Here is a 22127-nt window from a genome sequence, read left to right as displayed (position 1 = left end):
GCGCACAATTTTGTGTCTGTGTGTTACTGGATTCCAGAAACTAGTCTTAAAACATGTTCCACTTACACTTTGCGGATTCCGCTTACAGTTGCGGATTCCACAACAGCTCAATTTAACTATAAACATGTCTTATTATTTGTTTGTGGACTCCACAAACTGTTCTGGATTGCGCAAATACGGTTGCGGATTCCGCAAATTCGTCTATTTTTGGTGTCACTTTGAGCGCAACAGTGTTTTTTGTATTTGTTTGTGGAATTCATAACAGCAAAGATGATCAAAGAAAAGTAGCAATGATGTGGATTCCGGGACAAATCTGATTTTGGCCTGTTGTGGAATCCGCATACAATGCACAGAATGCACAGTTTGGTCTCGTAATGGTTACTTTCGTTACAAATGTTCTTTAAATTTTAAGTGATCTACTGCAAAAACTGATACTGGGCGCCAAATCAAAAAGCTAACAATTTGTTACCGACGCTCTAGTTGTATCCTTCTTCGATAAAACATGCGTTCAAAAAACGGCCGCTGCCATCGGAAAACAAACTGAACAGTCAATTTTTCACAGTTTTGGAAAAAAAACCTTGTTTGGCCAATGGTGTGAATTTATCCATGCCCAAAAAAAAACAATCAAAATTGTTACCATAGAAACTGAAGGTGAAAAAAAAACTGTCACAGCTGAAAACTGCTAGAAATCATGGACTAGAATGGAGCGTTATGTTTCAAAATATTGTCTGGTTTTTCACTGCTTGTATGCATGCGATCTTTGAAAAGCTAAATTAACAACTATCTCTGAACAAAGCTAATTAATGCTAGATTTAGCTGCCATTGCTACCTCTCAAACTGTTTTGACACGAGAGAAAATTTACAAGAAAACACAAAGGAGAAAACTTTAAGGATTTTTCAGTTGAAAATGGCTTTCCCCCTCCCAATCCCGCCCCCCGCAAGTTAAATAATTTTAAATAGCAGTATTTAGAAAATAAAAAAATGTCGTGCAGTTTTAAGATTTTTAAAGGTCACCGCTGTAAAAAGCTGCATTCCGTTGTCATTGATTTTGTCTTGATATGAACTTGTAATTTGAAACCTTTAAAGGAGATTTTACAACGAGATTTTACATCGAGATTTTAATAAGGCAATTCGTTCAAATTTGATCAACACTTATTTGTTTGAAATCTCACAATATATTTAATAAGTATGATCATTGACAAGCACAAATTTGGTTATTAATTTGACTTTCTTGTATGAACTTTCGCTATAAAAATGTTTCTCAAGTTTTTATTTTTCGTGGCTCTTTTTGCTGTGTGTGAAACTCAATCTCAAATAGGCAACCCTAAAGTTTTCATCCGTCAAGTGCAACGAAAAGCCGAACTTTTAACTCGAATTCCCTTTGATAATCTTACCAACTCTGTTAACCACGTGAAACATGTACGCGACCATCTGATCAAGAACTACGATGAAATTCTGGACTCTGTTTCTGTGAACCAACAGTGTCGCAAAGACCTTCGTGATATTTCATCATCCAACTTTTCCTTAAACTTCAAGTTCTGGGACTCCTATGCCGTTCCAGGAACTGGATTCGCCCTTTTCCATACAACTTTTGCTGGCCAACCAGAAGAATGTGTGAATATAAAACTGGACAGCTCTCCCGTTCAGAGCTCCTTTCCGGATTCTGGTCCATTCCTGGTGACATTCAAGGTACACACCGGACTGCAGTTGTCTCTGGGAACATGCATGCCTCTGTCTTGTTCGAACTCACAAGTCGCTCGGGTCTTCAAATACGCGCTTCACGAGTTAGGTAAGCGGTTTGAACACATGGATCTCAAAATGCGCAACTCTACTTTTTTAGATGATTTGGTCAGCTGTTTTTAAAATTGCTAATTTGGTCATCCAAATGTTCAACTTCATTGAAATACTGGAAACAATAAGATGGCATGTTTTGTTTTTTTTAATGGTTTTTCCTGCAAGTCAGAAAATTTGACGTTTTTGGCTGAGGCAGTTCCCAATTTTACAACCCTGTGTCTTTTAACTCCTTTTTAAAAAGGGGGTCAAATTGTAGTAGGGTTATCTTGTTAGGGGCTGATAAAGTGTAAAAATAGGATCGAAATAACGTGGGTTAAAAAGTAGGACAATGGTTGAGGCAACAACTTCTCGTATGGTAGGAAAATGTGAAAGGCAGCTAGCTTAGTATGAACAAGCGGGATGCTGTCTTAGCATTTTACCATCAGGTTAATTTTTTTAAAAACCAGAGCTTAGAATAGCTGAAATCCAGTAAATATTAAGCTCCAAAAAATAAATTAAGGAAAAGGGGTTTCGAATTATTGCCTATTTCAAGAAATAGGGTCGTTTTGGTAGGTAGCGCATACTGTTTTTTTCTGGCGCTTAATTAAATTATGTGCACTTAGTGCATAGTTGTGTATAATTCAAAAGACACTTAACTTTTTCCTGACATTGAGTCGATTTACCCAATTTACATAAATTGACTGTCTGACATGCTTTCAAATTATGAGGTGCTAGTTTAAGTCGTCGAAAGATCCGTGTTTAACTCAGAGAAAAAGCTTGATTGATTCAAAAAGCTTACTTTATGATTATTATTGTTTAATTATTGTTAAATATGTGACAACTCTTGTCAACATTTTCATCCGGCATTAACTCGATCAAGACCGCTGGCAAGGATTAACATATAGAGCTAATACGACGAAAACAACGGAGGGCAGCATTAAACACGACACGAGACTAAAAACAACATTCACCACTGACCATCAGCTCAATTCAAATCAAAAATCGAACGAGCGCAAAAAAAACGACTGTCGGGCGAAGCAAAATCGTTATGTGGCTTCAAAGATTTTGAAATAAGCTCTGTCAATCCATCCCATTGTTGAACAAACAAAAGAACAGAGTAGTGGGATTAGCCAGCTTGTTTGACGCAAACTTTTTAGCGGAGCTTATAAAGGAATCCCCGATTCTGGCACCAATAAGAGAGTTAGGAAGAGAGTTAAGAAAATAATTTAACTCAAAAAAAAAAACTCGAGAGAACTTTCAAAATGTTTTTCGAAAATCCCTTCATGAGATAAGTACACAAAATTGAAAATGAAATTGAGAAAAATAGCAACCTGTGTACACAATTCTGCAATCTGTCATCGGAAAGTTCTGTGCGTAATTGCACACTGTAAGTAGGTGTCCAATTATTATTTAGGTGTGAACACTGAATGGGTGGTTGCAGATGGAAGGGAAAAATTTGAGGCAACTGGTGCCTTCATAACTGCAGTGGTCGTGTTCGGAATCATTCTTCTGCTGATCACAGTCGCCACCACTAGCAACATGTTGAGCAAACTCAACGGTATGATGATATCAGTAATAAATTTATTCCTTTTGACGATCAGGTTACGTGATAAAGGAAATTTGGTAGGGTTAAAGTTTTTCAACCGGTAAAATTGTTCAGCAGAAGTTACTGCTAATAAATGGTCGGTCCTCTTTACAAACATTTTCTGAAATTTACGGTTGAAAAACACCTTCAACTTTTTTTTCTTTTTTTTCCAAAAAATTTGTATTAAAAGATCTAAATTAAGAAAGACCATGAAATTTTATTTTCACAAGGAAGCAAATACCAAAAAAAAATCAAAAAAAATTAAACAACACTGCTCTATTTGTTAGTTTGTTACTTTGTTTTTGAACACGAATGCTTCAATTGAAAGAATTCAAAATTATTTTGTGTGATTTCAACTGTTTTTCAAAAAAATCAGGAATATTAACCAGTGAAACGGTTTGACTAAAAAATACACTGCCCCATGCCCTAGAGATTGGACTAGCATCATCAAAAAAAATTTCGAACAATGTGTCTAGATGAGCATCAAATCATAAATCTGTTTTTCTTTTTGTTTAACAGAGCGAAAAATTTAGGATTTTAGAACCATATATACATGGAAAAAACTTTTAAAACTTTTTGGGACAATTTATTTTGCCTTGTATATCTCATTCCTATCCAAAACAAATCCATTGAAGGCAACAAAATATTTCGCAGATCTAAATCCCCTGGATAAATTAGGGTCGGTCAATGAGATAAAAAGAATAGGAATAGTCGATTGCTATGCAAGTAGCACGTCATACTCCGCACAGAGTAATTTTTTTAGAAGCAAGTTGAAGCTAAAATTTTTTGGCGGTTATGTGGTAACTGATTTACCGAGGAGAAAAAAACGCCTGTAATAGTTAACAAATTAGTTAACAGTCCATTTTAGTTCTATTCTCTCCAATGCAATGCATTCAATTAAACTGTCTGGTGCTAACTGGTATTTAAGCTTCTGAGCTGTCTGTGTGACTAAAATTGAGGTTGTAGAGGACAAGGACTTCAAGGCACTGAATGGTGGTAATGCTACCCTGGTCGGCATGGAGAACCCTGAGCGCAACATCGATTATGTCAAGGCGATGGAAGCAGCGCTGGCCGCCAAGCAGTCCCACGCTTCCACTCTCGGCCCGATGATCACTCTGCTTCTTCTTCCCATCGCTTCGAGATTCTTCTAGAAGGTTCTGGACTGTATGCTAGCTAAGAACATGGAGGTCTGTGATGAGCTGAAAGCTTCAAAAGTTCGTGTTTCTATATGCACAGTAGTTCTGGTTCTGCTCAAACAATTTTTTACTTGATCGTTTTCTGTTCATGATTGATGCTTCTTTTTTAAAGCGGACTCTCATCAAAAAAGCAATACATAAAATAAAATTGGCATCGTATATTCGCGTATCATTTTTCTTCATTAAGCTGAGAATCTGCTCTGAAGAAAAGCATGAAAGAATTCTCTTCGCTAAAATTTTCGATTTCATACTGCTTCGACTACTTCTTATTTATTCAGACTCACTACGAATTTGTACTATTTAAATTCAATACAAAAGATATTTATTGTTGATCATGTAATTACACTCATTCTTTGCTAACAACCAGGAAAGAGTTTCCACCTTGTGATGTTACCCATCTGAAAACTTGCTTGCATGGTAATGCTGTCAACTGAACATGTTTCAATTTGTCCGAATAAAATTTCTTTTCGAAATTTTTTTTAATTCATGGGGTTAAACCTCATAGGTCGTGAAAAGAAAAAAAGAAATCTAGCATGGTGAAAGCTCTCCGGTTGAGAATCATTGTTTTTACAGGCTTACTGGAAATTCATACTTCTCGAAAAGCTAAAACAAAAATAGAAAACGAAAATCAAATTTGGCAGAATTGAACTTCAAATTGTTTCAATCTATTATTGTAGTTTTTGCTGTAGAAAAAAGCAAAGCGGATCTACATTTTTTTTGCGTGAGCTAATTGATATTCCGAGCTCTAAGGCCACTTCAATAGAATTCGAGGGTTGATTGTAAGACAACGCATTCAGCGTTAAAAACAGGTAAAATGACAATAAGATAAAAAAATTCAAAATATTGGAGGGGTGGTAAATTAAAAAAAACTTGATAAATGAGAGCCATCAAAAATGGACTAAAATCTGAATTATTCAAGCGTATTTAATGATTTGACATTAGTATTTTGCACTGTACTGTTAACTCAGTTGTATACTGATACTTCAAATATAATGAGTGCAATAAATATGGCGCTAGGAGTTTTAGAAGACTAGTTTTTAGCAGACTCAGAACATTTAGCAAGTCAGAACGCCAACTTCAAACGCATCTTTGGTGATAAGCGACTGCTTGCTCTGTTGCGCTACCATTCGGCACGAGTGTTTTTGTGCACGTAAATCTTTGTTTTGCCGCAAATTTACACCGTTGTGTTTTTGAAGTGAATAGTTTTGTTGACAAATCATGAGTTAATTGTCTTGATTTGGGACGCTTGACACAATACTGAGCGTCTTATGGAGTCTGTCAACCAATCACGCATCAATTCATTACGTTGCTCTGCTAAAAGATTGGCCTGTCAAACGATCTGTCACCAATAATCAAGCATCAGTTCATTACGTTGACCAGATCCGACATGCTTCCTTTGCTACGCAAACCTACAATACATGTTAGAGTTTAGTACAAAAGCAAAGAATCGGGTGTGAACCAAGCAGCTGAAGTATAAACCAGCCAAAAATGCGCAGATTACAGGTTGCTTTCAAATTTTTTTTTCTAATAAATCTTCTCTCATTTCACATATATTTGGGTTAATGAAGTGATTCATCTTGCAGAAGTCAGCGAAAATTTGTCGAATTCGGATGATATAAATCATTAATTTCGATCACTCTTGTTCACGCATTTTTTTCGCGCCATTTAATGAAAATGCACTTCCTTTTGTGCTGAACAAATTACTATAGCGCTGAATCAAAACAATCGGATAAATTGAGCTAATGCCGAGTTTTCTAACTCGTTTGTCTCAAATTCGGTTATATTTGACCAAACAAGGATAGAGGAAAATGCTTGGATTTTTGCCTGCTTTTTGATGGTGTAAATTTCGAAGCAAGAAATTAAAACAAAATAACACACTTAAAATGGTTCAATTAATTTTGTTCAAAAGTAAGGTAGTAAACAGGCTCAACTGTAGTTTTTTATACATCAATTGGTCCCGTTTACCTCCTTATTTTTGAACCAAATTAATTGACCAGTCTTATGAGTGTATTTTTGGTTTGATTTTTTTTGCATTAAAATTCACACCATATAAAAGCTAGTAAAATTTCAAGCATTTTGTCTCGATCATTTTTTAGCTAAGTAAAACCACATTTGAGAAAAATTGGTGAGAACGTTCCATTTTAGCTGACAGTTGATTTTATCCTGTTGTTTTCACTCCGCACTAAAGTAGCTTGTCAAGTTTAAAAAGCGGTGAAATTTCCTTAAATCAAAAAAACATTGTGAAAAAAAACCATTTCATGATGAATTAAATCATTAGAATTCGCTGAGTTTTCCTGCCTACTAAAAAGACTTCAACAAAAACTATTCGTAAACGAGAAAGGATTTAGCAAAAACACGTTTTGAAAATACTCTGTATATACAAACGCAATCATTATTTAAAACACTAACAGTTAGAGCAAGTACAGTACTCTGCTCGACAAATCTTTACCAGAAGTATAGTACAATAAAATAGCTCTAAATTAATTTTTAATTTGTTTTCGCACATTTTTGCATAAAATTTAGGCTTCACGAGCATCTAGCTCTAAAAATTTTAAAATGGTTGTTTTATGTTTTTTAATGAACAACAAAAGCGTATCGGAAACCTTGCAAACTTTATAAAAATCAATCCCCTACAATAAACAAAATATTGGTGGTTTTTTTTTAAATGTGTTAATTTTTTCTAAAGTTCATGTTTTTTGTCAAGATGAACTATTTTTAATTGACCTATAAGGTTACTCCAAATGTTTTTTACAAGTCTAAATATTGAAAATTCTCGACGAATTTAAGTTATGCTTTGTCATCCTTCATCTGTCAAACCGAAAAATGAAAATAAATTTCAGAAAAATTTTAAAATAAAAATTTGAAGCAAAAATACAATTCATCATTACCTTTTGAAAAGATTTTTGAGCCATTTAAACCGTTGATTACGCGTTTGATAAATAATGATTATCAATTCCCCCCTCCTCCTAAGCATAGTTTCAAAAAGTCACAGTTATGTTTTTTATTCGTTTGAGATCAGAGCAGCAGATATTTTCAAAATCCGCCAAAAACGGCTATTCAAAAAGTCGAACTTTTTAATAAGAAAAAGGCAACCCCAAATGACTGTCATTTTGTTTTGAAAACTGGGACAATCAAGGATATTGAGTTAAGAAAATAAAAAAGACTGCTGGTATTAGGGCAAAGCCCGGAATGTTCCGACTGCCTTTTATGGTTTATGGGGCAGTGATAACATTAAAAAGTTAAATTTAGTAAAACAAAATGAAAATTTTTTTTTCTAAAATTTGAGTTTTTTAATAGAAATCATCCCCTCCACACGCCATATAAAATACAAAAGGATGGTTTTCGCTCCTTGTAACAAATCAATTATGGCAAATAAGCTTCTTTCAACCAGTTTGGAACGATTTCTAAGACGGATTAACTCTCCGCTTACGCGTTAATAGCGCGAAAACTATCGCGCGTTAATTGTTCCAAATTGGCCAAAATGACAATTTTTAAACCACAATAACTCTACAAAAAACGATCTCAAGTGAACTATCTTTTCAAATTTAAGCTCAAGACAACAATATTTTTCGAATGATAAAAAGTACTCCGTCAAAAATGGCTAAAAAAGTCGAAATTTGTCTGAAAAAAAATCACCCCGGTCACAAATACTCCGTCATTACCAGGCCAAATTATGCACTGGATAGGCGCACAATTTTGTGTCTGTGTGTTACTGGATTCCAGAAACTAGTCTTAAAACATGTTCCACTTACACTTTGCGGATTCCGCTTACAGTTGCGGATTCCACAACAGCTCAATTTAACTATAAACATGTCTTATTATTTGTTTGTGGACTCCACAAACTGTTCTGGATTGCGCAAATACGGTTGCGGATTCCGCAAATTCGTCTATTTTTGGTGTCACTTTGAGCGCAACAGTGTTTTTTGTATTTGTTTGTGGAATTCATAACAGCAAAGATGATCAAAGAAAAGTAGCAATGATGTGGATTCCGGGACAAATCTGATTTTGGCCTGTTGTGGAATCCGCATACAATGCACAGAATGCACAGTTTGGTCTCGTAATGGTTACTTTCGTTACAAATGTTCTTTAAATTTTAAGTGATCTACTGCAAAAACTGATACTGGGCGCCAAATCAAAAAGCTAACAATTTGTTACCGACGCTCTAGTTGTATCCTTCTTCGATAAAACATGCGTTCAAAAAACGGCCGCTGCCATCGGAAAACAAACTGAACAGTCAATTTTTCACAGTTTTGGAAAAAAAACCTTGTTTGGCCAATGGTGTGAATTTATCCATGCCCAAAAAAAAACAATCAAAATTGTTACCATAGAAACTGAAGGTGAAAAAAAAACTGTCACAGCTGAAAACTGCTAGAAATCATGGACTAGAATGGAGCGTTATGTTTCAAAATATTGTCTGGTTTTTCACTGCTTGTATGCATGCGATCTTTGAAAAGCTAAATTAACAACTATCTCTGAACAAAGCTAATTAATGCTAGATTTAGCTGCCATTGCTACCTCTCAAACTGTTTTGACACGAGAGAAAATTTACAAGAAAACACAAAGGAGAAAACTTTAAGGATTTTTCAGTTGAAAATGGCTTTCCCCCTCCCAATCCCGCCCCCCGCAAGTTAAATAATTTTAAATAGCAGTATTTAGAAAATAAAAAAATGTGCAGTTTTAAGATTTTTAAAGGTCACCGCTGTAAAAAGCTGCATTCCGTTGTCATTGATTTTGTCTTGATATGAACTTGTAATTTGAAACCTTTAAACGAGATTTTACAACGAGATTTTACATCGAGATTTTAATAAGGCAATTCGTTCAAATTTGATCAACACTTATTTGTTTGAAATCTCACAATATATTTAATAAGTATGATCATTGACAAGCACAAATTTGGTTATTAATTTGACTTTCTTGTATGAACTTTCGCTATAAAAATGTTTCTCAAGTTTTTATTTTTCGTGGCTCTTTTTGCTGTGTGTGAAACTCAATCTCAAATAGGCAACCCTAAAGTTTTCATCCGTCAAGTGCAACGAAAAGCCGAACTTTTAACTCGAATTCCCTTTGATAATCTTACCAACTCTGTTAACCACGTGAAACATGTACGCGACCATCTGATCAAGAACTACGATGAAATTCTGGACTCTGTTTCTGTGAACCAACAGTGTCGCAAAGACCTTCGTGATATTTCATCATCCAACTTTTCCTTAAACTTCAAGTTCTGGGACTCCTATGCCGTTCCAGGAACTGGATTCGCCCTTTTCCATACAACTTTTGCTGGCCAACCAGAAGAATGTGTGAATATAAAACTGGACAGCTCTCCCGTTCAGAGCTCCTTTCCGGATTCTGGTCCATTCCTGGTGACATTCAAGGTACACACCGGACTGCAGTTGTCTCTGGGAACATGCATGCCTCTGTCTTGTTCGAACTCACAAGTCGCTCGGGTCTTCAAATACGCGCTTCACGAGTTAGGTAAGCGGTTTGAACACGTGGATCTCAAAATGCGCAACTCTACTTTTTTAGATGATTTGGTCAGCTGTTTTTAAAATTGCTAATTTGGTCATCCAAATGTTCAACTTCATTGAAATACTGGAAACAATAAGATGGCATGTTTTGTTTTTTTTAATGGTTTTTCCTGCAAGTCAGAAAATTTGACGTTTTTGGCTGAGGCAGTTCCCAATTTTACAACCCTGTGTCTTTTAACTCCTTTTTAAAAAGGGGGTCAAATTGTAGTAGGGTTATCTTGTTAGGGGCTGATAAAGTGTAAAAATAGGATCGAAATAACGTGGGTTAAAAAGTAGGACAATGGTTGAGGCAACAACTTCTCGTATGGTAGGAAAATGTGAAAGGCAGCTAGCTTAGTATGAACAAGCGGGATGCTGTCTTAGCATTTTACCATCAGGTTAATTTTTTTAAAAACCAGAGCTTAGAATAGCTGAAATCCAGTAAATATTAAGCTCCAAAAAATAAATTAAGGAAAAGGGGTTTCGAATTATTGCCTATTTCAAGAAATAGGGTCGTTTTGGTAGGTAGCGCATACTGTTTTTTTCTGGCGCTTAATTAAATTATGTGCACTTAGTGCATAGTTGTGTATAATTCAAAAGACACTTAACTTTTTCCTGACATTGAGTCGATTTACCCAATTTACATAAATTGACTGTCTGACATGCTTTCAAATTATGAGGTGCTAGTTTAAGTCGTCGAAAGATCCGTGTTTAACTCAGAGAAAAAGCTTGATTGATTCAAAAAGCTTACTTTATGATTATTATTGTTTAATTATTGTTAAATATGTGACAACTCTTGTCAACATTTTCATCCGGCATTAACTCGATCAAGACCGCTGGCAAGGATTAACATATAGAGCTAATACGACGAAAACAACGGAGGGCAGCATTAAACACGACACGAGACTAAAAACAACATTCACCACTCACCATCAGCTCAATTCAAATCAAAAATCGAACGAGCGCAAAAAAAACGACTGTCGGGCGAAGCAAAATCGTTATGTGGCTTCAAAGATTTTGAAATAAGCTCTGTCAATCCATCCCATTGTTGAACAAACAAAAGAACAGAGTAGTGGGATTAGCCAGCTTGTTTGACGCAAACTTTTTAGCGGAGCTTATAAAGGAATCCCCGATTCTGGCACCAATAAGAGAGTTAGGAAGAGAGTTAAGAAAATAATTTAACTCAAAAAAAAAAACTCGAGAGAACTTTCAAAATGTTTTTCGAAAATCCCTTCATGAGATAAGTACACAAAATTGAAAATGAAATTGAGAAAAATAGCAACCTGTGTACACAATTCTGCAATCTGTCATCGGAAAGTTCTGTGCGTAATTGCACACTGTAAGTAGGTGTCCAATTATTATTTAGGTGTGAACACTGAATGGGTGGTTGCAGATGGAAGGGAAAAATTTGAGGCAACTGGTGCCTTCATAACTGCAGTGGTCGTGTTCGGAATCATTCTTCTGCTGATCACAGTCGCCACCACTAGCAACATGTTGAGCAAACTCAACGGTATGATGATATCAGTAATAAATTTATTCCTTTTGACGATCAGGTTACGTGATAAAGGAAATTTGGTAGGGTTAAAGTTTTTCAACCGGTGAAATTGTTCAGCAGAAGTTACTGCTAATAAATGGTCGGTCCTCTTTACAAACATTTTCTGAAATTTACGGTTGAAAAACACCTTCAACTTTTTTTTCTTTTTTTTCCAAAAAATTTGTATTAAAAGATCTAAATTAAGAAAGACCATGAAATTTTATTTTCACAAGGAAGCAAATACCAAAAAAAAAATCAAAAAAAATTAAACAACACTGCTCTATTTGTTAGTTTGTTACTTTGTTTTTGAACACGAATGCTTCAATTGAAAGAATTCAAAATTATTTTGTGTGATTTCAACTGTTTTTCAAAAAAATCAGGAATATTAACCAGTGAAACGGTTTGACTAAAAAATACACTGCCCCATGCCCTAGAGATTGGACTAGCATCATCAAAAAAAATTTCGAACAATGTGTCTAGATGAGCATCAAATCATAAATCTGTTTTTCTTTTTGTTTAACAGAGCGAAAAATTTAGGATTTTAGAACCATATATACATGGAAAAAACTTTTAAAACTTTTTGGGACAATTTATTTTGCCTTGTATATCTCATTCCTATCCAAAACAAATCCATTGAAGGCAACAAAATATTTCGCAGATCTAAATCCCCTGGATAAATTAGGGTCGGTCAATGAGATAAAAAGAATAGGAATAGTCGATTGCTATGCAAGTAGCACGTCATACTCCGCACAGAGTAATTTTTTTAGAAGCAAGTTGAAGCTAAAATTTTTTGGCGGTTATGTGGTAACTGATTTACCGAGGAGAAAAAAACGCCTGTAATAGTTAACAAATTAGTTAACAGTCCATTTTAGTTCTATTCTCTCCAATGCAATGCATTCAATTAAACTGTCTGGTGCTAACTGGTATTTAAGCTTCTGAGCTGTCTGTCACCATCGGTCGACCTCTAAATCATTGTCTGCGACTAACTTTATGCATTGCAGCCTTACATTTCTCTATCTGAAATTTTACCTATCGTTAACTCTTTCATGACATGGAGCAGCCAACATGCCAAAATGGGGAGAAAACACACTAGGGATAACGTCGCTCTGGCCTCCCAAGCTCCCAGAGCCGCCAAAGCTATGGTAGTATTGGTTTAATTGTTTTCAATGGGTAATGGTGGGTGGCGAAACATGACTTTAATTCGAAAAAATTCTACAACAGCCGAAAACATTCTACGATAGCCTAAATTAAACCTAACGACAGCCCAAGTTGCGGCTCTACCAGCAGAAGTGGACGGGAAAAACCGACTGGAGGCGGAAAAGACGTTGATATTGAATATATACCTGTGCCTTGGGCCAAAAGAACAGGATGAATTCCATAGGCTCAGACCACATCTGGACTTAACGAGGGTTTTTGATGCTTTAGAAACGGAGAGACGTTCCATTTGCTAGCAAGGAAACAGCACATCGGGGAATCATTGGAACAGCTCCATTTGTGCTTAAGTGGATAACCGGCACGATGCAGTTTTGGGGCATTGGAGACAAGGATTTTAAGGGATGTATTCATTGTGAACACGAATAACAGAGAAGCTCAAAACAAACTATGCAGATAAAAAACACCCGAGGAGGTGTGTCGTATAGCGGTATCTTAGGAGCGAGGAGACAAGTACGCGAAAACGTACGTATCGACAACCGGAGTAGCAACACCGAGCAGCACGAACGATGGAGCGTTCCAGATTAAAACGGAACCGGTGCGAGCGATTGGATGCGGCTATAAGAATATCAGACAACGCGGACGGGGACCATACCGGGCGGCACCTGAACCCCGAGGGGGAATATAACAGGGAAACAAAAGGTGCTATAACTTCGATCAACCAAATTTTACACCAGAGCATTCGACGAGATGTCCAGCAAGGAGCGCAACTTGATACAAAAAAATAAACAGAGGAAAACGTGGGAACCCAGGACGCCCGGCAGCAGGACTAATTAAAAGACAAGAGGAACTAGATATGAGTGAATCCGGGGACACGGAGGACATTCATTCGCAAAATGAAAGCTCGATTAGATGGTTCAATATGCCTGAGGAGAGATATAGGTCATGGGGTTCTGATAGTTCGAATGGTTTTGTGGTTATGGTTATTCATTCAAGGAAAAAAACCGAACTAAAAGTCGCGGTCGCGAAACTACCGATGAAAATTAATGGGAGACAAACGAGCGTATGTATAGATAGCGGCTCGCCAATTTCAATATTTACCATCGGGGTAGTTGAGGAGAACACTGGGCACCACAGGAGTGAAACAAACGGACTGCTAAGCTGGCAGAACAACGACCAGGCTAAAATCAAAGTGATTGGCTATAATCAAAGCAGACTATCTATTGTTAGAAGGGACTTGATGTCAAGCCTCGGGTTGCAGCTGATCCAAAAAACACTAGGGGAGAACGTGAAATCTATCCAAGGTGAGCAGGATGTTGCAGAGACGCTCGGGGAAGAATAGAGACTGGGGAGTTAGGTCTGATACCGTTTATAATGCAAAGACTAGGCGCCATTCAATACAATTGGCGGACGACCAGATCAATGATCAGGGCGTTGAGCCTAAAAGAGGGACTATCAGCGTCAACAGCGCCACTGGAAGAATTTATGCAGCGGACAGGGGATAGAAACCTTAGCAGGTACAAACCACTAAATTCTAAAGTAGTGAAGGAACTGGCCACACCGTTAACATGAGTAACGGAGCTGTTCTTAGGAAATCGGGAGTGGCGTTGCACAAAATCACAAACCCAATAAAAGAGCCCCTGGAGACATTAAAATCCTACCGACACCACAAGACGTGGGGCGAAAAATGATGACCGAGAGACCATCAAGTTCAAAAAGCAGGAAAACAACCACAAGCAGCCGCAAAAAGGTCGACGAGCCGACGGGGACTACTCCGAATCCGATGTCGAGGACGACATGCCACTAGCAATGAAAAGGATGCTAGTACGGGAAGCAGCAAGAGCACCGGATTCAAGTTCATGGGAGGAGATACGGAGAACCGCAAGAAAACCGGTCGAATATAAAAACTGAGGGGCGAGCGACAATCGGTGCGAAAACGGTCAACGAGACAAAAGTCCGACCTAGCGATTACGCTAGGGCGACAATGTAATCGATTGCAAGACAGACAGAGGGAAAAAAGAAGGCGAAACGGAGTGGGCGACTTTCGAGCTAACCGAGCCTGTGGCATCAGGAGAAACGAAAATTCCAAAAGCGCACGTGAGGAAGCGAGTACAAAATTAGCGATTATTGTCTTATTCGAGCCAGGAGTCAGCAAGTTCGGCAAGTTTGCAGGACGAAACTACACCAAGGCGAAGCGGGAGGAAGTGCATAGCGATAAACAAAATGGGGCCGTCATGATCGACCATATACAAAGGGTCGAAGGCGGAGAAAAATAAACGAAGAAAGAGGAGAAATCGGGCTAAAAATGCCTACAATGGGTGCCTACAAGTGCCTTTAAAAAGCCTTGATGTTATACCTGCCAGTTATGTTATACTTTTTTGCTATCAAAGCTTAATTTTAAAATAAAACCTTTCGTCATTAATTTCCTTGAGTACTTTAAAGTTTCATTTCTTTCATTTTTCCGCAAGAAGGGCAATGTCATAGTGATTAAGTTAGTTCACAGTTCATTTTAGATCTATTCTCTTCTATCCAATGCATTCAGTTGATCAGTCTGGTGCTAACTGGTATATAACCTTCGGAGTTGACTGTCACCATCAGATGACCTCTAATTCCTTGTCTTCGACTAATTTTATGCATTGCAGCCTTACATTTATATTTCTGAAATTTACACCACGGTTTACTCTCTCTCGAAACGCCCAATTTTGTGCGTCTTTTTTCTCTTCCCAAAATCAGGTTACACAGATAAACGTCAGGTTGGGTCGAATTGTTTATCATTTTAAAATTGTGACTTTGGAACCCTTGGCTTTGTCGATATTCTAAAAATTCCAAATATTTTCTAGGTCTCTAGAAAAGGTGGTTTGAAATTTTCATATTATAGAGCGCAGTCATTTTTGGTAGCTAAAATAAGTCAGTTGGCAGGACGCGTGATCCAAGATAGCTCCTAAGTTCTATCCAAAAAAACCACGAGGAAAATATAAAAATTAACTGTCATTGACGGATATTCTTAGCTTATGTTTGCCAATTTGGTTAAAGACTATTTGAATAACTTGAACGGGCGGATTAATAGGGGGGGGGGGCTATTTTTCAGGGATTCAACTCCGTCGCCAACCAAATGAACTTGAATAGTGTAACCTTGCCTTAGCAGCCTTAACAAAGAAAAACTTCAGACACAAACATTTCCATATATGTCGAAAATGATTACATGTCAAAAAAAGCTTATTAAAAACGTGTGGCACTAATTTGATTTGAAAAGCAAAAAATGAAGACCTTTTTTGTCTGCACCCAGGACTCTGACATTTATTTTTGCCCAAAAAAAGCACAAACCCATAATTCCCCCCGTAGTGGTTGGATTCAAAAATGATTGTGTTTTTTTTAGAAATCTACAAAAATGGAATTCAAAAAGACGCTGGGTACAATCGTGAATTTAGCGTCCAACTTGATGACGACCGAAGAAATGAGCAAACAGTAAACCAGGATGAGCCAATTGTCAATTTGGATCCAGTCTCTTCGTTTCTCAGTTTGGCTGATCGGTTCCTGAAGTGTTTCGACTTCTACGCCAACTTCACCAAAATTCTGAGTAATATTATGAAAAAACCCATAGATTGTAGCGTTAGGGTACCAATATGAGAAAGATTTGTTCTATTCTGGCCGTCAAACTTTTGCAGACATTTTTGGCTATCCAACTCTTAAATTTCTCTAAGAGTCTAAAGAAAAGCCAACAACGCAAATGTTATTTGCTACAAAAAACTAATCTCTTAGTCAAAATTTTTCAAAATATTCTCAGAAACCCCGCAAAAACCACCCGCAGCGCTAAATTTTCCAAAAACCATCCGCAGCGCTAAATCCTTTGACAAATATGATAATTCATGGGTTTCTCCAAAAGATCTAAAAAATCCAAATGGTTGACCTAAAGCAGCTTGACTAAGTTTTGCAAAAAACCTAATAATAGAATCTCATCAGTATGTTTTTTATTCTGGCTATTTTAGTGTTCAAATATATTTGCTGTTTTTTAAGCAATTCCAACTAAATCTAGTCCCGGGCAGCAGTTTCCAGTATTGAACGGAATTCGGGTTCTAAGTTTGGGTTGGGTCATGATTGGCCACACTATACTCGTTCAAACTTTCATGTCCGATAACTTTCTTTACGTCTATGAACGCGGAAAAAATCTCCTGTTTCAAACCATCATGAACGGGACTCCCTCCGTAGACTCTTTCTTCGTCATGAGTGGACTCCTGGTCATGTATGGATCTCTTAAGACCATGGAAACACTTCCGAACCCAACGTTTGGCAATCCTAAATTTTGGATCATGTTCTATGTCCATAGATTGATACGACTATGGCCAACTATCCTGCTGACCATTCTATTCGTAGTTGGGATTTTCCCCCAGCTAGCCCCTGTGTTTTATAGTACGTTCTACCAAAATGAGCTGAATACTTCTTTGGTGGGGCTTTGTTCTGGTACTAAATGGATGCCTACTGCCTTCTTTTTCAACAATCTTGACAATCCATCTCAATCATGCATTAGTAAGAACCCTTTTGAACTTGAAATCATTCATTTTATCACATTTGAAAAAATTGTTAATATAAGCTCGGCACTAGGTAATTAAAGCAAAAGAAGTATTTTGAACCAATTCGATGATGATATTTTCACTTTTATGTGTTGATAGTTAATATTAATCAGCAGTGAGGTTCCATGGATAATAATCGATTATATTCGATTTTCGAGGTGAAAAATGTTGCCATTTTTATCGATTATAATTGCACTTTGCAATGCACAATCGATTATAGTCCATTATAATCCATTATTTTTAGTGACACTAAACCGATTAGAAGCCATTTAAAATCCATTATAATGGATTATAATGGATTATAATGGATTATAATCTGTAAAATAATTTTCCATCTTTCTGCAAATTTTAAAGGCTTTTCTGCACTACTCACAGCCTACTCGTATTCTAAATCTACTTAAATTTACTTCGTTTTGCAAAACCTTATCCCGCACAATTTAAGCCCAGGTCTTCTCAATTTTAAAGCCCAAGTTGAACACCCTCAAATGTGCCCCCATCCTTCACATTTATCCCCACACATAAAACCACATATCCATCCCCCATCTACCCTAACCCCATCTACCCCACCAGCTAACCCTTTTTCACACTCACACTTGCTACCCTCCATACACAAATTTTTGCCCCACTTCCAAGACGCTTGACACTCTTGTAAATTGATATGGGGGGGGCGGCGTAAAGATCTTTAGGGAGAGGCTATAGGCTTGTGTGTGAGGGGATGGTTGCGCGTGTTTACAATGTTTTTCAAGTATTTTATGGTAAATATAAGAAACGGTTTAATGGTGGGGAGGGGAAGACAAGTAAAAAATTTGACAAGCGAAAAACAAGTCAGAGTGAAACTCAATTCATCGATTGCAACGTTCAAGTTTCAAGTTTTTAATTTCAAAATTTTTTTAAAATATGGGCTCCAACTTATGAAAATCTAATATAAACCATTATAATCTATTATAATCCATTACATCCATTATGATCAATTATAATGATATAAATTGGTTTCTACTCTATTTATTTTATAAATGAGTTTTAATCCTATAAAAATCAATTATTTTAGAGGCTTAAGGTAACATGCCATGAAACTCCATTATAATCGATTATTATCAATGTAATTTCATTGCGGGCATATAACTTTGAAGCTTTGATTAACATTGTAGCTTTGAATAAACAATAAAGCTTTGAATAAACAATAAATTAACAATAAAAAATTAAAAAATAATGGCACGCTGAAAAAATTATGTCATCAAAGTCTGTATATTGTTGTTTGATTTATGCCCTGGGTTGACACATTACAGGGATCTACTTAACAGTCTCCTCCCTTTCAAGGAAAAAAGCGGGGGGAAGGTTATGAAGATCAAATCGGAAGCCAGAAAACTCTAGCCTAAAAGTTTAGAAGTTTAAATTTAACAGCTACATTACAACAGCAAGTAAATACTATCATAAATGCCTGGACAGTAACCCTAAGAGACTTTCATCTCATCGAGTGGGTCACCTCAAAAATTAAACAGCTGAGTCTTTGAGACGAAAAGTGAGCATCAATTTCAGTTTGAATAAATAGTCATTATCAATAAGACAATTTTCAAAAAAAATCAATAAGAGTAAAGTTTCATTTCTTTAAAATATAAAATTTTTTGATGAAGTAAGTTGCACTAATTTGCTCCTTTTATTTAAGAGGGGGTTGGGGGGGGGGGGGGGTTGGGGATTACTCACTAGATACCATAGAGGGGGTTGTTAAGTAGATCCCAGTACTGTTTTAGACTGGACGTGGTACGTGGCAAATGATGTCCAGTTCTTCATCATTTCTCCGCTCTTCATTGTTGCGGCCAGAATGAACAAACTTTGGGGCTACCTGTCCATTGGGGCTGTGATTGCAGTCAACACACTACTGGTGCTGAAAGCATCTGGAGTTAACAGAGCTCCTCCAGGCGATGTGAGTCATACTTACCATACTTATAATCAGTTAATTAATTGAGGTCTTGGAAAATTAAAAGAGTTTTCATTGAATGCAATTTTTATGCCATTAGATTTTTTGTCATTCGTATATGCTCACATAAAAGAGTAGTGTGTTTATGGGGCAATATCTCAATTAACTTATTTGTAATTAAGTAAATACCAACCGTGAAATCTGTATGACATCGTTAGAATATGGAACAATTTGTAATTAAAACCGTCACAAGCTACTGCCTATACCCCTTAACCCAAATCTTTTTTACTCAAAAACTTCCAAATTTAGGGCGGTGGTGCATTTGTGAATCCAGACATCGTGAATGATTTCGATTTTACTACAAGCTGGGCTACTGAGCGTCTCTACTTTTCGCCCTACTGCCGTTTCCAGACATACGGTATAGGCCTCATTTTGGGTCTCGCCCTGTACCAAAGAGATCAAATCAAGTCTTTCTTCGATCGAACCCCTGTGGTGCCTCGAGTTGCCATGATATGGGGTCTTTGGGCTTTTGGGTTCCTCTGCGGAATTATCTGTGTTTATGGATGTTATCCGTACGCCAATGGTGGACATATGGGAGTGTGGGCAGCTGCTTTTTACAACGCAACCTTCAGAGTTCTCTGGGGTATCTTTCTGAGTATTTTAATTCTGCTTTGTAATTTGGGTTACGGCGGGGTAATAAATGACATTTTGTCCGCTAATTTTTGGATCCCATTTGCCAGAGTCAACTACACTACGTACATTATACACCTGATGCTCTTGCAGATGTATGCTATGACTCTGGAGCAAGATTTTCACTTCACGACTCTCAACTACACTTTGACAGCTTCAGGACTGCTTATGTGTCTAAACTGCTTGGGACTAGTTTGCAGCTGCATCATAGAAGCCCCCTTCATCCAATTAGAGAAGCTGATTCTTGTTGGAAAAATGCGATAATTTCAGGACTGAAAAAGCTGCAATATGTTGCATCAGTCAAACCTGTATGAAATTTTCTTTGAAAAATTGATTCTGCGTAATAAAAAAAAACATTCGATTCCAAAATTTCTCAGCCATTTTGGAGTTAGGAGCAAATTAAAATTTTACCTGCTTAAATGGCAGTGGCTACTAACACCGCAACCAACTTTTTTCTTTTTATTAAAGAAGCTCAGAGCCGTAGCTTATAAAAATGTAAAATTTTATCAGATATTACACTCTAAAAATTTATGGTGTAAATTTATCCCACAAGTTATAGTGTAATGCAAAAGATTGTGTCAAACATATAATTTTTTATAAAATATAACCCTGTGCTAGAAAATCGAAAGAAAAATCCAATTTTGCAAAAAAAGTTATTTTGAAACGTTATCATGGGTTTCCATCAAATTGGTTCTAAGAATCGAATCTAAAAAGATACTTAGTGCCATGTTGAAGACTAGCAAAAACGGTATACAAGCGAGATTAGATTTCATACTTTATAAACCTGACTCATTTAAACCTATCATTCAAATAAATTTACACTTTTCTTATCTTTAAAGTACACTCATTATTATTATTATACTCATTCGTTGTTGCTTCGAAACAAAAAGAGTTAAAAGGATTTTAAAAGTATTCAAAAAGGGATCACACGATTTTGCGTGTGTTGGCACACGAGAGTTTTTTAAAGTGTAGAAAAACTCTTGCTAAGCTTTTGTTGCGTTTCAGTTATTTTTGCAAAAGTTTTTTTAACTCATAATAAAAAGAAGCATTGAAATTGTATCAATGCGCTTTTTGAATTAAGTAAAGACGCATCACAAACGAAAAATGCACAATATAAATATTGAGTCCAATTTAACTTAGTGTTTTGTCCGGATTTTACAGTCTCAACGAATTTGTTTGGATAATTTGAAAACTACTTACTCTTAGTTGAGCTTCATAAGGACCCGATTTAATGTCAATACACGAGATTAGTTTGCTATTTGCATGTGTTTTCCAGAATAGCAAGACTAATAACCCTACTCCAACGTAAGCTCAACCAAATTGCCCTATACTATTTTACATATATTCCACATTGGTATCCGCCCTTTTACCCTAGTTACTAAATTACCCTATGCTAATTTATCTTAAGCTCAATTGTATCGAAATTTTTTTTCTGTCTCTTGTACTTATCAAAAACTGAATTATAAATTTTAGCGTGCAAGTTTTAAGTCATTTAAGGCCAACTTTTAGGACTCAATTGAGCATTTTGCCTAAAGATTGCATTGTATAACATTTGACTAAATTTAATACCCAATTTTCACAACAAAGAGTATATTGAACGCAAAAACTGTTTCATTCTGTATATTTTATTATTTAAAATTGCATCAGAAAAAACGCAAAATATTTTGGAGGTTGTGGCAACGCGGTTGTCTCAATTTTATAGTTGATAGCCATGATTACATCAAGAGGAAAAAGGCGGAAAATGGGAACGAACACTGGAAATGCTCAAAACGGCACTCTCACAATTGCAAGGTGGAAGCTGTCACATATGTCGATGACTTACTTTTTTACGGAATGATCACAGCCACGAAGTCTTCCTTGGTCAATTGGACGCACGATTTCTTGTTTAGAAGATGAAACAAGACACTAAAATTCAGCAAGTGTCGGTTGACAGCAGTATAATTGCAACCTGCCTGCAATCCGTGGTGGGCAAAAAAGCAGTGCAACTTGCATTACCATCTCCTTATGCAAAAAACAGAGCTCTAAATCGGCAAGAACAAGTGGAAAAACTCTTTGTTCCACCAATTTTTGACAGGCATTCTGAATTACCAAACATTTTTCGACAGCAATATCGAGGATGATGAAAAACTGCATTTTTCAACTATTGAAACAATGTGACAGCTCTTGAGTTGAACCGAGATTTATGGCTTTGTGAATGCAACTTCAAAATG

General features: G+C 36.6%; 3 protein-coding genes across 3 annotated transcripts in view; all 3 read left to right on the top strand.

Moving 5' to 3' along the window:
• The window catches only part of LOC134853054 (proteasome subunit alpha type-6-like), a 354898-nt gene that overhangs the window by 268766 nt on the left and 64005 nt on the right, over positions 1-22127 (top strand). The gene's annotated exons all lie outside the window — the stretch shown is intronic.
• On the top strand, positions 1132-4509 carry LOC134840852 (uncharacterized). Its single transcript, XM_063856824.1, has 3 exons — positions 1132-1789; positions 3188-3331; positions 4325-4509. The coding sequence occupies exons 1-3, from the start codon at positions 1255-1257 to the stop codon at positions 4507-4509; spliced, it is 864 nt and encodes a 287-aa protein (XP_063712894.1). The 5' UTR covers positions 1132-1254.
• LOC134857253 (nose resistant to fluoxetine protein 6-like) lies at positions 9369-20252 on the top strand. Its single transcript, XM_063873636.1, has 6 exons — positions 9369-10026; positions 11425-11568; positions 16121-16321; positions 16759-17268; positions 19061-19233; positions 19537-20252. The coding sequence occupies exons 1-6, from the start codon at positions 9492-9494 to the stop codon at positions 20179-20181; spliced, it is 2208 nt and encodes a 735-aa protein (XP_063729706.1). The 5' UTR covers positions 9369-9491; the 3' UTR covers positions 20182-20252.

Source organism: Symsagittifera roscoffensis, chromosome 1, assembly GCF_963678635.1.
Source record: "Symsagittifera roscoffensis chromosome 1, txSymRosc1.1, whole genome shotgun sequence".
In the NCBI taxonomy this organism is placed as follows: Eukaryota; Metazoa; Xenacoelomorpha; order Acoela; family Convolutidae; genus Symsagittifera; species Symsagittifera roscoffensis.
The sequence above is the reverse complement of the archived record's forward strand: the minus strand, read 5'-3'. Positions and strand labels throughout refer to the sequence as shown.

Coding starts and splice junctions, on each gene's coding strand:
- LOC134840852 (XM_063856824.1), top strand. CDS start 1,255: ATGTTTCTCAAGTTTTTATTTTTCGTGGCTCTTTTTGCTGTGTGTGAA. Junction 1,790..3,187: donor ATACGCGCTTCACGAGTTAG/GTAAGCGGTTTG, acceptor ATTATTATTTAG/GTGTGAACACTGAATGGGTG. Junction 3,332..4,324: donor CATGTTGAGCAAACTCAACG/GTATGATGATAT, acceptor TTGAGGTTGTAG/AGGACAAGGACTTCAAGGCA.
- LOC134857253 (XM_063873636.1), top strand. CDS start 9,492: ATGTTTCTCAAGTTTTTATTTTTCGTGGCTCTTTTTGCTGTGTGTGAA. Junction 16,322..16,758: donor CAACTTCACCAAAATTCTGA/GTAATATTATGA, acceptor CTGTTTTTTAAG/CAATTCCAACTAAATCTAGT. Junction 19,234..19,536: donor ACAGAGCTCCTCCAGGCGAT/GTGAGTCATACT, acceptor TTCCAAATTTAG/GGCGGTGGTGCATTTGTGAA.